The sequence below is a fragment of the Streptopelia decaocto genome (assembly GCF_964273445.1).
Source record: "Streptopelia decaocto genome assembly, chromosome: 2".
NCBI classification, from domain to species: domain Eukaryota; kingdom Metazoa; phylum Chordata; class Aves; order Columbiformes; family Columbidae; genus Streptopelia; species Streptopelia decaocto.
Window position 1 is genome coordinate 69,453,530 of NC_138655.1, and position 21,632 is coordinate 69,475,161.

Genomic DNA, 21,632 nt, shown 5'->3' on the forward strand with positions numbered 1-21,632 from the left:
ATAATCGTGTGTCTACTCTTGGAGAAACATAAAACTTTGAGCTCAAATCTGTCCTCTCAAAAAACTGATCTAGCCCTACCAATAGGTTAAATTTGATCTAGGGAGGACATGATTGAAGTGTATATGATGTAACAGGTCCTGTTTCATGGTCTCGTTCTGCACACAGTTGTGCTGAAGGTGAAGACTGCCCATGAGGGAGTTGGGTAGAAGTCAGGACCATTGTAGAAACCTGGCAGAAACTGCCAAAGCTCTGAACTGAATGGCTGGTATTTTCACTCCATTACACACAGAATTTAGAGCAACTTCCTGAAAATTGGGTGCTAAGTTGAAACTATAGTTTTTCTTATATAATTCCATATTACCATCATTATTTTCGCTACCAAGATTAAGCATGATGAGCAGGTTTTGTGTAAATGCTGTTGATACGATTCACATTGTGTATCTGCACTGAAAGATAGAAAAGAAAAATGGCATGGCCTGCTGCCATAAAAGCTCATATCAAAAGCTCCATTGGCCCCAACTTTCTGGTAAATATTTATATATTAGTAAAAATCTGGTTTTGTTTTTCCTCTGAAAACATTAAAACTAATGATAAACAATCTGAGAGGTTGTTTTGTAACAAAATGAGAAGACATGGCTGTCTATTAAAAGAATATATGCTAACTATTCTCTGAAAGATGAAATGCAAATTACAGTCATGATGTAAATTAATGTTGTTTTTCAGGGGCGCTCATAGTACATCTTGCTGGTTGTCTTAAAATTTGACAATTCTTGACCACAAAGCACAAACCTTCTTTATAATCAATCGTCTTTCCATTTTCAAAAGGGAAATGTTTTTGTCATTGACTCCTTCAGACATTCTTCAGCAGATGTCTATAAAGTAACTACTTCATTGTGGATATTACGAGCATTAGATGCTATAAAACACTGATCCATTGTGCAAATACAGAGCAGAATACATCTTGGAATAATTGTGCAGTCATTTAAACAACTGTTTGTAGTGTAAATATGGGTATCTATAGCTCTCTGTGTAATTTCCTAAGCTTAATAAAACTTTATGATTAATTCACATTTCATAATTGGTAGTGTTGTAGTTTGCTCTTCTTAATTTTATTTTTCTTGTGCCATAATTCCAGAGGTGGTCATCCTTACCTGACAGGTCTTGCGGTAGCTGGTGGAGCATATTACCTGGGGCTGGAAGGAGCCATCATAGGACCAATTCTACTTTGTATACTTGTGGTTGCTTCTAACATATATAGTGCCATGTTGGTGAGTCCAACAAGTTCAGTGCACACTCCATCACAAACTGCGTGGCCGTTACAGATTTACCGGTGAGTTATAAATGTCTTACACGTGTGCATCATGTTTTTACTTGGATCAATGTATGTACACATAGGTATAGCGAACATGTGCATGGGTTTTATGTGTCACTCTACCTACACACCTACATGAGTATTGAAGTATTTGAAGAGGATTCAGCTGTCCTGTATTCAAGAAATAGAAATCATGGTGAAATAAAAACTCAGTTGTAAACTTGGAATGTTTCTGTAATGTCTCTCAGCTACTTACAGAAGGCTCTTTTAGAAAATTCACTGGTAATACCCTTGTATCCTATAGTTTGCATGTTGCCATTGTGCTAGGAGGTGGTCAAGCATCCCTTTTTCTGTGTAAAACTATTATTGATGGATATCTGATAGTCAGTGTTCATTGTCCTCATTAAGAGACCTACCTGCAAATATTGCATTTTTATGTGTTACTGTACCATTCTGCAAAATATAAACATACTTGAATTTAAAAAATTATATAACATTATATGCCATTATTCCATTAAAGGTATGGTCCTTATTAATCTCTTTATTGAAGTTACTGAGCGTGGAATATAGAAATGTATCTTTCAACTGTACAGTTAAGGGATGGGATGAGTAAACTCCTAATTGAATACTTCATTGGAGTTGAAAATCATATTGCGAAGTTATTAATGACTGTAGCCATTTTAATGTCTCTACTGTCTTGTTCAATTACATAGGTTAGCTCATTATACGTTTATCTTAAAGAGGATTCTGTGCTTGTCAGAAATAATCCTTTGCTTCATTCATATGAATAATGTTGTCATCTTTTATATGGGTACTGATGAGAAAAACGACTAATTGGACCTGTCTGTAGTCTCTGACTTGTAGAAGTTGTGTTCCAAGACTTCCTGTATATGCCGTAGATAGAGCTGCCCACAGTACACACAAAAATACGCATATGTGTTTGTTGCCTGTTTCATCTGTAGGTAAATAGATATTTCTAATGACTCAGCAGATTTGAGTCTTTCTTACTCCTTTTTTTTTTCCTCCTGACACCCAGGTCGTCTAGAGAGAATCTCGAGGATATTAAAATGGCTGCAGAGTGATGAAGCTGCTGTGCTGCACCTATTCAACATGAGAGAACCGCTGTCTTCTGTCTCAAGTTCACCACAGCCATGGCCTTCTGTCCTTTTCCAGTTGTGCCTAGGGACAGCTCACCAGAAAGCATAGCTTGGGTTTTAGGAGAAACCACTTCTCGAACATCTGCTGGCCTTACATTATTGTGCACTTTGCGTCTTCAGGCGAGAATGTCGACTTCCCTTGGCTTTGCATACTAACACACAGTTCAGCTGCCTTCTTGAAGACATTGAAGACGTTCCGTCTTCATAAAAAGAACGGTTAAGAGGACAAGTGTATCCACTGGAGTTATTATTTACTGAAGTGACTGACTAGGCTTTTATTTATTGGGTTATTTGTGTTATTAAATTGTAGTAGCTGTAAAGAAAGGTAATTCTAAAATATTTATTTTGAGTTAATCTGGTGGCAAAAAAGGTGTACACCACTTATTGTTAAATGAAAGTAGAATATAATTATTTGCTGCTCCTCAGAGTATGTCCTTAGAGGCTTTGGCCATCATCTGTAACTTAATAATAACACCTAAATATTATCCTCTTATACACACTGAAATTTAATGTTGTTGGAGGCTGGTATTTCTAGTATCTACATGAAAGTAGCAGACATGCAAATCATTAAATGTGGGTTTTCCTCATATTTAAATAGGAGGGCTTGTTTAAATAGTTTAAATCTTGTCCTCATTTGCAGTGAAATCTGGTAGTATGTTGCTGTTTACCCACCATCCCAGTGGAGTCATCTTGTCAACTAAATTTAATCAAAGGCCTTAAGTGTTTTCAGGCAGAGGTAATGTACGATTGTTACGTCTGCTTCCAGTAACAGGAAGAAGTTAAATGAGGATTGTTTAATGTTGGTTTTCGAATGCTGTGTCTGGGTTCAATTAAGTTTTCAAACAAATGCAAGTTTATTTCCAAAGAGGAAGGGGAGAAAGCATGGATTTTGTTTTAGTTTAGTTTGTTGTTGTTTGGTTTTGTTGTGTCTGTTTTTCCTATAAGCCTCTAGCCAAATATCTTAATAGGGTATAAGGTATATCTTATATATTAAGATATATCTGAATAATAAAGAGAGTTCTTAAATTCCTGAAATGGTGCATTGCCTAAGTCACAGCATCAGAGTCCTCTAGTGCTTTTCTTCCATACATAATTTTGCTTAAATTGCAGTTTTGGTGACAATTAAGGCCTTTTGTATTGATTGTTGAAATATTTTGAGACAATGGATCTTTATAAATGGATCCTTTTTATAAATAGGAAGTGTGGGGTTTTGGTAGAAATTTCATACTTGAACAGCTTTTCGACAAATATAGTGAGGCCCCAGGTACAAAGTAGCACGTGCACATGCTTAACCAAAGAACCACCTTTCAGTTTCTAATAACTTATCTTGAATTTATATCAGAGTTTGGTTGATGATGAGTTACACAAAATATAGGCATACCTTCCATTCATTGTTGACAATAATGGAACTGTTGAAACAGTTCTTACCTAGAAATAATTATATCTAAGATTTGTGTAGAAACAGCTCTCAGTAACCTGGATGTTTGTTTTACTCAAGTTGCAGAAGTGCTGGTAGATTTGGAAGGCTTCTATTTTCATGATATCGCATGTATTTTTACATTGTTTATGAAACTACTTTGCCATAGGAAGTGTTTGGAAGGTATTCTGATATTTACTAAGCAAGAAAATCCTGGAACAGGTTTGCGATAAACAAGCTTTCTATTAAGTGACAAATAGCTGCTCCTCAGATTCTGCCATTTTATTGATGAAACTTTTTGCTTAAATGGAGGGTTTCAAGCATGCTGGTGTTGCACTTGTAAACTTGTAGGTATGTATTTGGAGGACAGACTCAGGCTTAATTTAGTGGTTTGACTCAAGTTCATTGAAATACAGAAGCACCCCATTCAATATTTTAAATGCTGAATGACCTATACGTCACTTACAGCTAACTGAAGGATGTATTGCTTGACTTAAGTAAATGTCCTGTGTTTTAATTTCTTTGGTTTTGTGGATCACATAAAATGTTTAATGAAACACATTTTTGTAATTGTTACTGGCTAGGGTAAAGTATAACGAAGAACCTGAGGCTGTCCCTAAATATTCCCCCAACATTCTAACCAGCCTGAATGAGACCACCATGATACTTGGGAAACTTCTGTATTACATTACCTTTTACTTCCGAATTTTGCACTGAAATGTTGTGTTCTCATTGTAGCTTCTTGTAGTCAGCATTTAAAGAAGATTCCTAGCAAGAAATACACATCTTTAAGGTATTTCCAGTTTTCCATTGCTTGTCTTTACTCACTGCTCAGGACATTTGTATTGCCCACATTTGCTGTCCCAGTTGTTTCTGAGACAATCTTTCAGATTCCTATGGTACTCAACATAGTCATTTTAAAGAGTCATTATAGAGTGTTCTTTTGTTTGTTTTTAAGTTTTTCTCTTCTCCATCCCCAATCACCCAGCCTTCTTAGACTGAAGAATGGTCTCTGCTGGAAGATTAAAATGATATTTCAGACTCAGTTATCTTCAATAATGGCAAATCAGTAAAATCAACTGAGAAGATATGTTACTATTTTGAAATGTTTCTTTCACAACGTGAAGAGAAATAATTTTGTGTAGAGAATTCCTTTCTGATGTAGTCTTGTTAGTTTGCCCTGCTTTTAAATGGGGTTTCATATTGATGCTTCCTCTTTCAAATTCAGTTAGGACTTGCTGTGAAGAACCACCTGTAGTACAGTCTTTCCCAGTAAATGTAGCTTGAGGAGCTCATGTACATGCCATGTGTGATTGAGGAACCAATTGTGTGCTTCAGTGGTGGTACAGTAACAGTATACTGCCAAAAAGAAAAGAAAAAGAAGAACCAAAGCCTCCAATAGTACCTTAATAGAACATGAAATATTCACTGAATTTATCCATGTTGAAAAAAATACCAACAAAACACCACCTTATGGAAAAGCGTACCTTGATTATTAATGGTTTGACTTTAATACCTAATTACCTGTAGAAATAGAAAAACTTGTCTGTGCGTGTTTAAAAATCTGCATTATTTTCTGAAAAGACTCAGCCTCTTTAAGAACAGTTTAGTTCAGATCAATCTCACACTAATGTAAAAATAATCAAATTGGTCATTTTGACTTCTGAGGTGCCAGTTCCTGGTTATATTGCTTCATCTGCAGAAGCAAGTAGCAGCTCCATGGGTGAAACTCCTCACACACCCTTTTCTGTAGCGGCATTAAACTACAGTTTTCTTAGGAGAGACCATCTTTTTCATAATGCTTGTAGGCAAGTTGATGGCCTTTAGCTTTACAGTCATTCCGGGAGCAGGTATTTACTTGTATTTAGTACATTTGATATTCAGTTTGAACAAAACCAGTTTAGAATTCTGAAGGGAATCCTTGTAGTAAACAAAGACAATGTGTTCTCATGATACTGTAAAATAAAACTGTGCTGGTTTTTATCATTCTCTTCTAGCAAATCAGGCTTGTTACAAATAAGTGTAGTGCCAAAGGGCCGGTGGTAACTGTTTTTTGCACTGTTAGCCCTTCTTCCCCTGCTGTACCTTAACTGAACATTACTGTGTATAGCAGAGCTAGCAGAAGTGAACGTGTGCCACTTTACAGCCCAGTGTGTTAACTTCAGGTCACTGTAAATACTGGCTTAATTTAATACATGAAGCAACAAACTGCAATGGGCAGGAATCCGGCACACATTTTGCCAGACTAACTACAATAAGGTGACTTGCAGCACAGATACACTGTGACCAGCTGGGAACAGTAACGTCTTAGTTTGAAAGACTACCTTTTGTTTTTTTCTTTGTTTTTTTTCCTTTTTTTTTTTTTTTTTCTTTTTTTCTAATGTTATAGTCATACATATGATACACATTTTTCAAAAATTAAATTGACACCCATGTATCTAATACTGGAGACAGCAGTCAGATATTTCCAAGTGCAATGGTATGTATTTGCAGCTCACCTAGGCTATATTCAGATTTGTCTGATTTCAGGGGCTATGTGGCTTCTCTTCAAGACTTTGGGCAGGAAGATATACTTATGTGTATTTTGTCAGTGATTATTGGATTAGGAAATCCATAATCTGTTTAAAAAAATAAAATAAAATAAAATAAAATAAAATAAAATAAAATAAAATAAAATAAAATAAAATAAAATAAAATAAAATAAAATAAAATAAAATAAAATAAAATAAAATAAAGCATTGTGTAGGGAAAAATGGATGCTACCACGTGGGTATCAGATGTATGATACCATGTGGTTATCAGTGTACCTTCTGAAATAGGTGTATGGCTGCAATGTCAAACATTGTTTTTCAGAAAGCCTGAAAATACAAAACTGGATAAAATTGTTCCTCGGTAAAAGCAGCAGCAGAATTGCTATGCTGCTAATCCCTAGTGCTGATGACAGAATACTGCAGAGAATGTTGCCTTTCCTATGGATCTGATATACTAATGATGGGAAAATGCCATTATTCTGCTGAGACTCGATGGCTTTACATCAGTGCTGGAAGATGCTCCAACAATTGCCTTTATTCAAACATTGTGTTCATATTATATTTGCTTTAGTGTGTCAGAGCAGATGGTGCCACCTTTGTAGATACTACCTCTGGAAACAGCTACAATTTCCTCCAGAAGGTGCTGAAAGCTGTTGGGATTGGAGTTACTATTCATTATATTTGATAATGGAGGTAGCGTTCTTCTTCTAGAGCTGCAGTTGTTTGCCTTGAAGTTTGCAATTTTACAAGAGAAAATTGGTTCCCAAGTTAAATAATCTTTGTTGAGTGACAGCTGGCATCTCTGAAATCTGTGGATGCATCATGTTTATAAACTGTATCTTGTCATATATTTCTAGTGGTTTATTATTATTATTTCTTACACTTTTTTGGTGATGCATACTTTGGCAATTCCCTTCTTATTTTCATTTCTACAAAACTGTAATTGCCTAAAACTCCTTACACACATTAGGGAAGCTTGATCTTTAACCTGATACTGTTTATCTGTCACTTTTAGTAAAATACCTTAATGCTCTGTGGTAAAATTTTCCAGAATTGCTTTTAAATGATGAAATTGGAAATTAAAAAAAAAATTGTAACCTGGAAAAAGAACTTGGTATTTTGAAACCAGAAACAATGCCAGTAGTGATGAGCATATTCAGGCATTCTACATTGGGTTCGTAAGTGTATATATTGTTATGCAGTATTATTCAAATATGAGCAGTGTCTATTGTATTCAGCCTTTAACTGAAATTTTTTTAATTTTTTTTTTAAGATATCTGATAAGAAAATAGTGCCTGTATATAGTGAAAACAAGCAACCTTTTCTAGGATTAATGTTTACCTGATAAAAGTTGGGGAATAGCCACGTAAATACAGGTAGAGTGACTAGAACTGTTTTGTTGTAGTTAACAGGAAGTTGGGAAAAGCCGTTTTTCCATTTGGTAATGCATTGCTAAGAGATTACTGTTCCTGAAGGTGTTTGCACACATCCACTGAAGAGCTGCCAAAATTAATAGGTCATGAATATGCCTTCAGTTCCCCCATCTCTTAACCTCTTCCACAGCTCATCTGGTATCGTGGTTTGAATCTGGTTTAGTACCTGAGAGTGTTGCTTCATCCTCTTTTGAAATCAGTTCCAGGACCTGAAGGGCATGCTTGGAGTGTCCATACTGAAATGGTAGGTCCAATTCAGGAATTGCTATTTGACAAGTAAATGCATCCTCGATGTGCTCTGCTTATAGGTGGACTTGGGCAAACATAACTCATGTTGCGTTGAATTAGAGGTTATTCTTTGGATATAGCATTATGTAGCCACACCAAAGCTTGGTTGGTTATGAAGCAGGGCATATTAGCTTGCAGCAGGATGCATTCACAAGCTAATGAAGTCAGAGTGAGTGCTCTAGCATCTGTGAATGTATCTGAAGAATTTTCAGCATGATGGTTTTTAAGCAAAAATGTTGATTTCTTTTTCTGGCCATACTCTTTGCCACTTGTTCATTGTATACAATGATCAGTGAGAACCTACGGTCAAAGTAAGTTTTTATGGTATTTGTGTAGATTAAATGTAAGAGGCATCACAAAACTAAAAAGTAGTCACAGAACAAAAAGCTCATTAAGCTTAAGAATTGACATCCAGGCCATAAAGTTGGAAAAACAAAATCCAAATTTTTGCCTCCTTTCTGCCAGTCTCATCCCCAAACTGAAGCTTTTTCTAGAAGTATCAGTCAAATAACATTTTTGTGCTTTTTATAACTCACTGTTTGTGTAGATCAATGTTTTCCGTTTCCAGTGTCATCACTGGTATATTCTGCAAGCATACAATTTGTTCAGATTGTTAAAATTTTCTATGCTTCAGTGATGGTTGGAAACCAACTTTTTATACTAATAGTTACCTGTTTACCTATATGTGTTAACTAGTGTTTGATGTTTTGGTTGGAAGACCAGGGAAGTTGTTTTTTTTCCCTTTGGTAAATTTCACCAAACCAAATCCAAAGAAATTTTTGACATCAGGTCCTAAGCCTGGCCAGACCCTACTCAAACCGCACAGCGGATGTTTTGTGTTACAGAGCATGGGTTGTTCTGGAGCGCGCATTCCTACCCAGAACCTGTGGGGATTTGGAGCAATAACTTCTGTTGTCTGTTGACACAAATTTTGTCTGTAAATGAACGTGTGATACATCTTCAGGATGGAACTATGTTCAAAACTAATGTTACCATAATTGGGTTTGGTACAGTACCTGGTTTTGCATGTGTAATATTGAAAATATAACCCCTGTGTCCATCTGTGGCAGAACAAAATGTGAGTTAAGGTCGAGAAGTACTCATGCAGACTGCAGGGGTATTTAAACTACATAATTTTGATTGTATGCACAAGTCCTCTTCCTAATAAAAAAGTTTTTTTGTAGCAGGTTTAAGAAGCTTTTAACTTAATATTGTATTCACACTGCAGTCCTTTGTAAGCACAGAACGGTTAATATATTTTGAAATAAAAAGCTGTTAATGTAAAGAAAACTGAGTTGGATTTGAATAATGGGATCTTTGGAAGGAGCCACAAAGGCAGCAGTTAATCTGGTGAAATAACAGGTTCTCTGGAGACAAAGTACAAATGCGGCAGTGGATCTGCAATTCCTGAGCATAACTTCATTTCACTGGAAGAAGCCCTACTTTTCTTTTTCCTTCGTGTTTTCCATGAGGTGTGGAAGGACATGGGCCTCGACAATAACTCTGGTTCAGCTGACGTCTGGCACCTTGCTACGCTGTCTGCAGGGACACAGCCATGTGTCCAGCCCCTACAGAAGCTGATGTTCAGCAGCCGTAGGTAATCCCAGTTGCCTCCCTGAAATGCAAATGGTTGTTTAGAGGCTTAAGCGTAATTTTAGATCATTCTGTTAACTATAGAGCAAAAGTGATCAAATCATCCCTGTGTGACTGCTCGCACCTTTTTAAAAGAGATGTGGCTGATGTTCCACTTTTCATCCCTCTCACTGTTCTGTGACCAGACTCATTGCATTGTATTAATTCATATAGCACAGTCAGTTTTAGCTAATAAGTCTTCAGTTCTCTGAAGGGATCAAACCTTGTTTAGTTTAGTGGATACAAGCTGGGTTTTTTTTTTAGCAACTGATGCTAGTAACATAATAATGATTTCTTTCTTTTTTTTTTTTTTTTTAATTGAGGCAAGTCTTCCAAGATGCTCGTAATTCCTTTTAGGTTGGAACCAAGACAAATGGCATCTGTAATGAGGCAGCCCAAAGCCCATGCACTTCTGTGAAAACTCCTCTCTCATTTTTTCAGTTGTTTTAATGGGCAGATACAGTGTTTCTTTTTATTAAGAGAAATTAAATAGTTCTGCTTAGCACTTGTAGAAGCTAAGGGTTTATAGTGCTGTACCGCCAGTGAAACAACGTATTTGCTTTGTCTCAACTGTTCCTTCAAAGTGGTTCAGGGGGTGCACATCCTGTGTAGGTCATTCACATTTGGGGAGGTGGAAGGGCAGAAGATATGAAAGAGTTATGAGGCACATACACAGGCAGAAAATGTGCTGAAAGAAACATGTTACTGATGTATTTTGAGCTTGACCAGAGATATAATTTAGAAGGAAATTGTTTCATTGTAAGAAGTCCTCATCACTTCCAAGCTACAAATTTATTCTTTGGAGAATTCAATTGGTTTGTTAATCAAAGCAAAGATTTCCTGGAACAGTGATTTATACTGTAGTAGATTTTCTTGGAAATTCATTTCTCTCTCATACTGAGGGCCTTTTTTTTAATTTTAAATTTGTCATCTAACCTCAGAACTGAGTTTGCTTTGCCTGCTCGGGACTGCATTGCTTGTTAAAATGCCTCTGTCACTTTTGAGGAGGATGTGCACTTAAAATATTCAAACCTCTGCAGGCCTTACACATTCTGGGTTCTCTCCTCAATTCTACTTGTTGCAGTTCATTTAGCATTAAAAAATAATTGCTGGGGAAGGGATGGTAAAGGCCCCTCCCTGGGATAGTTTCAGCATTTAACTGAAATGCGAGCAGAAATCTGTGGTGAGTAGCTGGTTGTTACTTGCACAATTAATCTGTTGTATTTTGGGGATTAGCAGGAACTAACACTGGAAGACTAGCCTTTACCATATATTGCATTTTTTCAGCCATTCTAAAATAATTATTGTTGTATATTCTATAAATTGGAACAAAAATTTTATCTTAGGTTGATTTCTAATCTGTTTTTCGAAATATTTCAAGATGAGATGTGACACATCAAAATAACACGTGTCCAGTGGGCGTCAAGGTATAGCAGTTCCCAAGCAGTGTCCACATACAAGTTACAAGTCTGTGGACCTCCAAAAATAGGGCAAAAGAGCTGAATAATATTGATTGATAATTAAACAGTAACTGGTTGGGAGTTTGCTGCAGTATTTTGTGACAGTGGGGATATCAGTCTTGCAGTGAGAACAGTATGATGCTCCAAGAGCATGTGGTATGGGCTTCTGTCATAAGATTTGCTTTAATGTTATGAGTTTCAAAAAAACAATCTGTACAATTCAGAAAGGGAATTTAGATCTCATTTTTATGAAAGGAAATAGTTGCTTAGATCCCTGTCAAATAAAGGTGCTAAAAAGATTATCTTTCCCTGAGGTGTTTCAGAACTTTTTCTTGGTCAAGCCAGTTCAATTCTACTCATTTCAATTCAATCAGGTAAAAATCACGGTTTCATCTTCAGACGTCTGAGTAAAAGCCTATAACCTGTATATATCCCCATCAGGATGTAGCAATGTCAGATTTTCTTTAGATAGTTTTTTTTTCTTTTTTTCCTTTAAGATAATAACCCACAGAGTTTTTCAAAGAAGTTCTGTTCTGTGAAGAGCACGGCTGCTGGTTTTTCATCAAATGCTGGTTTTGCTGTAGACCTTCAAGAACTGAGACAGTGCTGGGGGAATTCAGAAGCTTACACACTGGGAATGTCAAACAATTTCTTGTGTGCTTCTCAGTGGTCTGTAACTGACACGTAATAAGTTATTTCTTTGCTTTATGAAATACAGTTAGTAGACAGTTGCAGCCAGATTGTGGCGGCTGTACTATTGCAATAATTGTAGCGGTGGTTAGTCTACTTTCATTTTTTGATTGTCGAGGGTTTAGATTGCGGGGTGACAATAAAACCCTGGCAGATGTATTGTTAACCTCCTCTCCGCCCCCTTTCCCCTTTTACCCCTCCCTCTCCCCCCTTCCCACTCAGGACAGGTGATCGGGAGGGAAAGAAGGACAGAGAGAAGAGAGTTGGCAAAAATTAAAAATGTTTTACTAATGCTACTAATAAGAATAGAGAAAATAATACGAAATATACAAAACCAATCTTGGAAGTCTCAGCAACTGCAGAGCTGGCACCCAAAGTCCTGGATTAGACTCTGCAGCCAACCGGAGCTGGATTCAGTCTCTCACTAGGCCTCAGTTCGCAGGGACGACCAGCAAGGTCCACTCCTAATGTCGGCCATAAGCAGAAGGGAAAAGGGATGAGATCCTTGTGATCTCCCACTTTTATATGAAGTAGTCACATGAATGGAATATTATACACAGTCAGTTTCTTGGTCACCTGTTTCTTGTTGCCCCTCTTGCAAGATGTGAATCTGTCCTTATCAATAGCTTCACATTCCATTGCTATGTTTGCCAAAACATGTATCTGGTTCTCCAGGAAAATGCAGCTAATTTGAAGGCTTTAGCTGACAGGCAAATTCACTACAAGAGAAACTTGGTTTTTAACAAAACCAGGACATTGATACATCCTGACAAACTATAAACTGCTAGCATGCTCTAAAGCCAATTTCTTTGTGGAGATTTAAACTATTTTTTTATGTGTTCCAAATAAAACTACAGAGATGGCAATTAATTTGAACTCTCTGCTTGCCATCACCACCAGGTTACAATAATTAAAAAGCTTCTCTTCAAAGCACTTCTGCTCTCTTACGAGAGCAAATGAATGTCCTATGGTGAGAAACTTCCAACATATTTAATTTTCTGGTCAGAACAAACTACCATGCACTGGTAGTTATTAAGTAGCTAAACAGAAATTTCTCAGTACCTGTAGGAGAACATCAGATTTGTCTGTGCACTTTCAAATGTCATTATTCTCTCTGTGTCTCAGGAATAAATATTTGAGGAAAATGAATCTGAGGTTAAGTTCTTCCAGCTGGGAAAAATCCACCATACCCGTTGCCACAGAGCAAGGACACTTCTTAGATACAGCAGCTTATTTCTACTTTTATGTCCTATCTTTCAAAGTAGAAGTGCTCTGAATGTTCATAAGAATTAAATAAAATATGAAAAGTAATTCTTTTGCGAAACTGAAATGACTCTGTGATAAAGGGGACTCCTGTCTCCTGGTCAGTCATGCACATGGCAGGTCTTGCCTATGGAAATGCTTTCATTTTAATTGACTGTGAAGAATTTTGTTGACCTGGTGTCTCACCCCCTGTGAGAGCTGACAAACACCATGTCACAATAACATCAGGATTAAAAAAAATGGTAGAACACAAGAGAACTAGATGGATTATACGCTCATCAAGTCACTGTAAAAAGCATAAATGAGAATATTTTTTTAGAAAGCATTGCAGTAAGTTCCTGTGAAAAACTGCTCTGGTCTGTCACAATATTGTTGAAATATATCAAGATAGGAAGAAAAATTGTAATTATTTGAAGGTTAAATGTAACAACTCTCAGTATTTGCAATGACAGATAGAAATTCCTTCTGGACAATCTTGGTTACTTGTCAAGCTGTTCTCATTTTAACAATGTATATGTTAATGGAACTAAATGCAAGATGATGTATTCAGGATTATACGTCTGTTATGAGGATTATATTCTGCAAGCCAGGGCCCCCTTAAAGCGTTTGTGGTTCAGCTTAGATATCTGACAGGATGAAAACTCTTGGTGCCGGATGATTGTTAAAACAAATATGATCCTTGGATGTGTAGAAGAGATAGCACCAGGTATATGTCTATGGCATTAACAGGAGAACTGGGAAAATAATTGGGCTAGTCCTGAGGCTCACACATTGAAAAAGATGTTGGATCAGAAAAAGTTCTGAAACAAGAGAAAGGAGTGATTCAGGCCTGACAAATGTTCCTTCTAATGAGAGATTAAAAAAACTCCATCTTTGGAGTTTAGCCAAGAAAGGGGTTATTGGTGATGGATTGATCAAACCCTAAAGAAAAGCAAATTTAAAAATCAGAGGGTCCTCTTTCAAGCAGGAACAACTGGCAATATCAGATGGCTGGAAGCTGATTCTAAACAGATTTGGACTAGAGTTAAGGCACATGTTTTAACACTAATTAACCAATGGATAAATCTCTCTGACTAAGGAATTAATTATCCTTGAGGATTTAAAATCATTCATTATATTGTCTAGGACAAGTGAGTTTCTGAATGAAAAAAAATCGATTGTCTCTGTTGTGTAGGATGGAAAATAGTGGCTAGAACAATCCCCTTGTCACAAAATTCTGTGCATGCTTAAAATAAGGAATGTTTCATTCAGTTAAAACCCCTCATGTACTTAAAGCATCTGTAGTTGTCTGCAAAGATAAGCAAGGCCTGCTGTCTTGGCAGCTGTGAGATCAGCACCTGAAATTTCCTGATGGTTCCTTGCATTCTACTGATTTTGGTCCTTTAATGTATCTTCTAATCATAACACAAAAATGGTGGTTGCAAAAAGGCATTTTATGGACGATTCAGGAGTAGAAATGGGTTCATGAGTCATGCTGAAGCCAGGTGCATTTTTCAGCTTTTTGTGGCTTTACTTCGATGTTAGCTTGTTGACTTTCATGTTTTCCAAATAAATATTTGTGATGTTGAGTGAGAAAAACAAACAAACGAACAAACAAAACCACGAAAACACCTGTTTTTTTGGTCTTGTTTTTGTTTTAAATGGTACTTTGCCTTGATCTCTCTTAACGGTAACATTTCTTGCTTGCGATGCTGGAAAATGCTGTCAAGTTTTCTGGCTTTCTCAGGTGCTACTTCATTTTCTTCCAGAGTCAATACATTTTCTGGAGTGACATATAGTGTCCACCTATCCTCCAAGTATTCATTTCTCTTTAGTGAAGGAGCAATCTAATCCATAAGGCTCTAGGGAGCACAATAATGACCTTGTAGCTTTGCTGAGTTGATAAAAGTGTAGGGAAGACTCACTGGCACTGATTGCTGTTTTTGTTGGCTTTGTTTTTTTTCTCCATATGAAATCCAGAAGAGGAACTGGGTAAACTGTTGCTGGCTGCAGCCTCTTTACCGCATTTAAGTGATACTGAAGCATTGGAGCTATGTTTGATAAGAAACTGACTCTTTTCATTTACTGTTTGCATACATTTTGTGCAAGACTCTTGACTGATTTTTATCTGTAAAACCATTTTTTCCCTCATATTTGAAGTATTTTATAAAAAAAATAGTTAAACATTTTTGCTCATACACGGAGTCCTTTGTGGAAAAAGATGGATATTCCTACTGCCAGATGGTTCCTTTTCTTTCACTTCTTTCCAGACAAGGATGTTTGGGTAACTTGTTAACAGCACATCTCAGCCTACTGAGAAGTGGGAGATTGTTGATAATTGTTTATTACTCACAGATAAAATGAGGTAGCAGGAAATTCTGGGTGGGATAAACCATGTTGATGTAACTGTGCTTTCATGACAACCAGAGGAGTATATTGAGTGTTTCAGTGGCACCAGAGTCAAACCAATGTACCAAGTGATTTTGAAAAATCCCACCTTGCATGGTTTGATTTGAAGATAGAGAAAGCCGGCGGTGCAGTGGTAGAAAGGATCAGGGATTTTTGTTTCCTGTGTGCTCTGCTGTACACAGGATACATCTGCTACACCCATGTGTACCTACTGCCACCAAACCTGCTTCATCTGAAACAAGCTTCGGGGTGTTACCTCTGCAGCAGAAAATGTGCATTTGCATAAAGATGAAGCCGAGTGATTTGGGTAGGTGTGTCACAGCGGGTGAAGGATCCCTTTAGGTGTAACTGGGCGAAGCCTCCAGAAACGCTCCTATCTCACACCCAGCCACCTCCAAGTCTCCCACCTTGTGTCCCCTGGCTGCCTGTTTCCCTGTGACGTTCTGCTCTGTGGAGCAGGAGCAGCCCGTGGAAGTGACATCCCACTCCTGGATCTGTTCTGGATTTGTCTTTTGGCACAACGGGCACCCTCATAACTTCTGTGGGTTTCTTTAATGTTCAAGGCAGTTGTAAACTTGAATATCCTTTGTTGCCCCCTGTGGGTTGCATTTGAAGCTCCCTTTTCCCCACTGAAAAGCTGGAAACTAGCCATGGCTCTGCTGGTGGTTCTGGCAATGCTGCTGTGCCAGGGTTTCCTCAGGCTCTGTCAGGGGTTTGAAGTTGTGGGTTCTCATCCTGACCACTGATGGTGTTAATTATCTTTTGGGTTTCATTCCTCTTTTCCTTTCTAGGCAACCGTTTGCTTTTGTTTGCCAGCAAGTATAAGGCATTGACAAGCAAGGGAAGCTGTTATTTGTATGTTGGGACACGTCCATGCAGACATAGAATGGAGGCACAGGCTAAAGGTCAGATCTGGAAAGGGAACTGGTATTTATATACCAAATATCACAGTTACTATGTTGAACCATTGAGTTCATTTTAATCCTCAAGGAGGCGAAAGTCTGTAGGATTACTGCTTTTACTACTGTGCTCCTCAAAAATCTGTCCTTGAGTGAGCCTTGAAGCCCATCGGACTGGCAGAGCTGAGTGGACTTGAGGTCTCTCAAACCTGTACTAGGTGTTGTTCCTCTGCTTCTGTTAAATGCACGTACTCTCAGTAGACCTACTCTGCATTATATATGTTGTGTTGGTTGGTTGGGTTTTTTTCCTTCTAAGTTAGCCTGTTGGCTTACATATCCATGGAGGTTGCAAGTTCAGCCTACTCTTCTTCCTGAGAGCAGCCTGTGTGGAAGAGGATCCAAGTTCCTTACTGCTGCTCTGGTAACAACTTCATGTGAAGTGAACTTATATTTTGACCTAGGCTGGAGGCTGCTCCTCACTCTGATTTAATTGTTTAAATACTCAGCATGCAAAAGAACAACTTCAACTGTGAAAGAAAACTGTCTTCCTAGCTGCAGATGGAGGAAACAGTAAAGAGGGAAGAGTAATGTTTTAGTCTCTTTAGGCAGAAAAGATAATCGAACTCTCTCAGGCAGGTATCCAAACACCTGACAACTGAGTAAAAATGGGCTGGATACAACCCTCTTCATTTTGTCTGCTTCATAGGAAAAGAGTCATTCCTTGCTGATCTTCATCAGAAACATGCTTTTAGGAGAAGGTCCCAAGCATTTGGTCCTAAGATGAAGAGTGTTACTTCAGTTTTGCCAAGCAAGGTTGCTTAAGCGCCAATGAAAATGGATGTAAAGCACATCTTTGCCATAGAAGTCCAGCAGGTAGTGCTCAGAGTACATCTATCAGTGTTGGAGGAGAATGGAAGAAAGAATCCCCGAGGGTATGATTCTGAATTCTGTAGGAGCTGCCTATATAATTTGCCATTTTGAGAACATCTGGTTAATAGGTTCCTGAACAGGTTGGAACTTCATGAAAAGCAGATGCTGCTCCTCAAATAATAGCCTTTTCTCCAAAAAGCAATGACATCATAGCACTGGCTGTGTGGTATACCTCATTTTCAGCAGTAGATATGTTTTCATGGAAGAGTAAACCATCTTACTGTGGGGTGAGACTGCACAGCTAAAAATGAAACTGCTAATGAGGATCTGCTTGGCAGCTCATGTAACAGAAACTTATTAAGACCTTCATGTTTAGCAGGTTCTGACGCTGCTGTTTGCAGCTGTGCTCATGACCGTGTTCTTTCTAGGAGCTGCAGTTCTTTAGAAAGGACGATAAAATTGCAAAGAATGTTGATGTTTCAAAATGAAATTTTAATTAAAACATGAAGTGAAATCTTAGGGAAACAGCACAAAATGAAAGAATTTCCCACCATAAATGTCAAACTATGTGGCTTTTTTTCTGAAAACTAAATTTCGAGTTGCTCTCATCTGTCATCGACCAAGTTTCAGAATTATTTTTTTTTCTCCAAGGTGAATATTGAAACAATATTTGGTTTGAACCTATTTTTATCACTTAAATATTCCTCACCAGTTATCTGAAATGCTTACTGGGAATTGTCACGTTCCTATGGGGAAAAAAATGATCAGTTAAGAAGCTTCTGAGAGGAGGATTATCTGCGCAAAATTTTTGGTTGTCTCAAGTTCAGAGGATATGGGAGAACAACCGACCAAGTCTAGCAGGGAAAAATATAGTGCTGGCACATTGTGGGGCACACCAGATTAAAATATAAATTTTTGCCTTATCTTCAAGAACAGACAAAAGATGTGGAAGGATGTTTCTTAGCAGACTTCTTGTTTCACGAAGCAGAAAGTCAAAACCTTCATTGATTGTGCTCTGAAGAGTAATTTCTGATAAGGGAGATCCTAGAGATCATTCTGGGTCTGTTGACCTTCAGGATACTTTGGGTGTGCTCATCACGACTCCATTAGGGGAACATTCCTGTGAGCCCAGGGAACAGCATCCGTGCCAGCCCCAGGCAGCTTTGCCATGTGTTGCTATAGTGGCTGTTGGCCATGGGAGAGATGCTCTGCTTATAGCTTCATACTTCAATGACAATCTAAAGCAGATTCTGAAGAAAGAAGGAAATGTCAAGACTCTGAGCTTGCTGTACACCATCTTGATAATTTTGACTTAGACTAATACTGTGTGAGCAGCTAAAGAAAGAGCGTGGTGAGCAGTAAGGAGGAATGCCTACCTGTTATGAATCAACAAAGTAATTCAAGACTACCTTCCTTTTCAGAACAGTCTGGAACAGTAGCTAAAATAAGTAGGCATATTGTCAAAAAATAATTAGAAATTAAATATCAATAGCTGTGTGTGTTATGTGACGTTACTAGTAAACAAAGGTGATTGGCACAGCATATGATTAATGCAATGGTTGACATAAAATACTGTAATATGATTGATTATAGAACTGTGTATTTGACAAACACGCACAGACTTCAGTAAATAAAAGTGGATACAAGTGATGTCATAAGGATTCTCTCAAGGCTTGTATTTAACATGCACAGTCCGTATTGCCAGTCAATATTGTCACTTTCTCACAATGTTAATCCAAGGTTACCTTAGTTTGTAGTTGCAATATGTTTTTCTGCTTAACAGGACATTGCTGCCAGGGAAATGCACATAATCTTGGAAGCGAAAAATACCAGATCAGCAAAGCAACAAATAGGCCTCGAATTTCGTAAATGGTATTTTTAGCATAAAGACATTGCTACAAATCCTATCCTTAGCTTACAGATAGATGATTTGAATATGCTGTTTGCTGTAGCCTACCAAAGGATTTTGGAATTAGGAATTTCCAAGGCTACTGTATACTTCCTTAATCCAAAAGCTTTTGTAAAATAGGGACTCAGCAATGACCTTAGAAAATAAAGGTAGTTCCTTTGGTTCAAGAGAAGTGTGATTTGCAAAACTGATCTCTCTGCATCATTAGAACAATGATTCCCAAGGAAAAGATCCTGTTTTGAAGTGAGTTTATCTAATTACTTGCTGTGGCGTGATAAACTGTGTTATCTTTCTAATGTGTACTGTAAATACCTTGGGAGAGATGCGTGGTATTTGCATAGATTACATTTTTATCTCATTGACACTTGATAAACAATAATAATCTCATGATCTTCAGTGTCAGCAAATAGTTTCATCCTGGGAACAGCTGGGTATCCTGTACTCATCAGGTGCAATTACTGTCTAACTCTTAAGCCAACAGTACTGAAGAAACTGCTACTTCAAGTGGATTATTTCAGAGTTTAGTATGCAGTGCTGTCAACAGACTTATGCTGTTGTAAAGTAAGCCTGTTATTTCTTGGGGAAAGTAACTATATTGATTTGCTTTGTCTTAGCAGGAACTTCGAAGACTCTGTTGTCTGATGCATAATTAACATCTGAAAGTAAAGGTCACTTGAAAGCTTTAGAATGTAACAGATAATGCTGGCATGCATTTCAGTGGTTGTTATTATTATTATTATTATTATTATTATTATTATTATTATTATTATTATTATTATTATTAATTGTCTTAATAAAAATAGTTTTAAAACCTAAACTATGGCTTTCATGTACATGGTGGAGCTGGCAGCTCTTCAGTCTACTCTTATACATCTTTTCATATAGACACATATATTCCCTTGGCAGCTGAACGTGTCTATCCCAAGTTGTACATTTTTCATAGAAAATGTAACACTGTTGCCAGTTTCATTCTTAAGCCTGCCAAAGAAAGGGTACTTAACTGTTCAAGTTTTCACTGGGTTTTCAGGTGTTGCTGTAACTTTTTACTGCTGTTTTATACTGTCTGTCTTGTTGTTGGCCAAAGGAAAGAAGGAGATGCAAAACAGAGAAGACATGAACTGCTTAGTAGGTGTTTTTGAAATGGTGTAGGGAAGTTTCATTTTGAGTAGCGTACTTATTGTTACCTTTGGAGAGCTCAGCTGTGTCCCAGGGAAGACATGTTAGGAATCCAGACGTGGTAGATGGTCCTGTGAGGAAAATACATCAGAGCGAGATTGTACCTGTCTAAATGTGATTTAGTTGGATTTATAACAAGGGAATATAAAAGACAATATTGGCTGCATGTTTATATGTATCCATGAAGAAAGACTCACTGAGACAAGGCAGATTGCTCTTCAGCCTTTACTTTTCTGAACCTCAAGCAGGGACCCAGCCTGCGCTTGGGCCCAGGGGTGGGGAAGAAGTTCTTGTGCAGGCAGGTGGTGTCATCCTTCTCTGCTTTAGGCACAGGCTACAGATTTCTGCTTTTGTCCCTAACATTTAATTTAAGCAGTAGAGAAGTGCTGTAGCTACAGAGACCCCAACCTGTTTGATGATGGAGTTTCAGGTGAAGGGCCAGGATAGAGATATTTCCCTTTTTCCTCCATCTCTGACTCCGTTTAACATGGAGTTGTCTGATAGTCACACTGTCAAGGCCAAACATTCAAACTGGGGATTGAGTTATGACATTTCTGCATTTCTTTCCATGTGTTCTTAGCTCTGGGCAAATACAAGAGTAGTTGATTGAATAAAGGGTGTTTCAGCAGAGTTGCCTTACTTTGCATTTTCCCTGGTACTAGAGGATGGCCATCAGCTATTTTTAGTGCTCATAGGACCCATGGTGACTTGGCTGCGTGTTTGAGCCCTAAGGTGTCACCTCTGGTAAAGACAAGGGAAAAACGTATTTTGCATGTCTAGTGAAGCACAAAAATAGAAATGCTTTATGATGTAACTTTGCATTATAATTTCTATTGTAACAGAAATATAGGGGGAAAGTTAAGAGACCACTGGATTTACTTTGTAATAGCTAGACTTTAGAAGTGTAAAAGTTCAAAAATTCTGACTTTTCTCAATACTGCTTGCAATGTTCCTCTTGAAGTCTAAATTCTGTCATTTAGAAACAGTGTGGTATGCCCTGTGCGAACTGATTTAGAGCTGCTAACATATACTCTTTGTGTATAATAATCTCGAGGTCTCAATAATGCTCTCAGAAAAGATAGAATTCGGCCTGTACTTCAGCAAAGGGGTGTTCTGAGGTGCAGGACAAAGGGCAAGCCTACTGAATTACTTTAGCTTGTCTTGGTTCCCTTTTGCCTTGTTATGCTACTGTAAGAGATCTAAGGA

The 21,632-nt window shown here is 37.7% G+C and overlaps 1 protein-coding gene across 4 annotated transcripts in view; it reads left to right on the forward strand.

Moving 5' to 3' along the window:
• The window catches only part of TMEM245 (transmembrane protein 245), an 87,178-nt gene extending 77,749 nt beyond the window's left edge, over positions 1 to 9,429 (forward strand). For all 4 annotated transcript variants that reach the window (XM_082044428.1, XM_082044429.1, XM_082044430.1 and 1 more), the window contains 2 exons: positions 1,137 to 1,331; positions 2,350 to 9,429. In XM_082044428.1, the coding sequence (XP_081900554.1) occupies positions 1,137 to 1,331; positions 2,350 to 2,395 (241 nt within the window). In that variant the 3' untranslated portion in view covers positions 2,396 to 9,429. The remainder of the gene's footprint in view (positions 1 to 1,136; positions 1,332 to 2,349) is intronic.
• Positions 9,430 to 21,632: the final 12,203 nt, after the last annotated feature.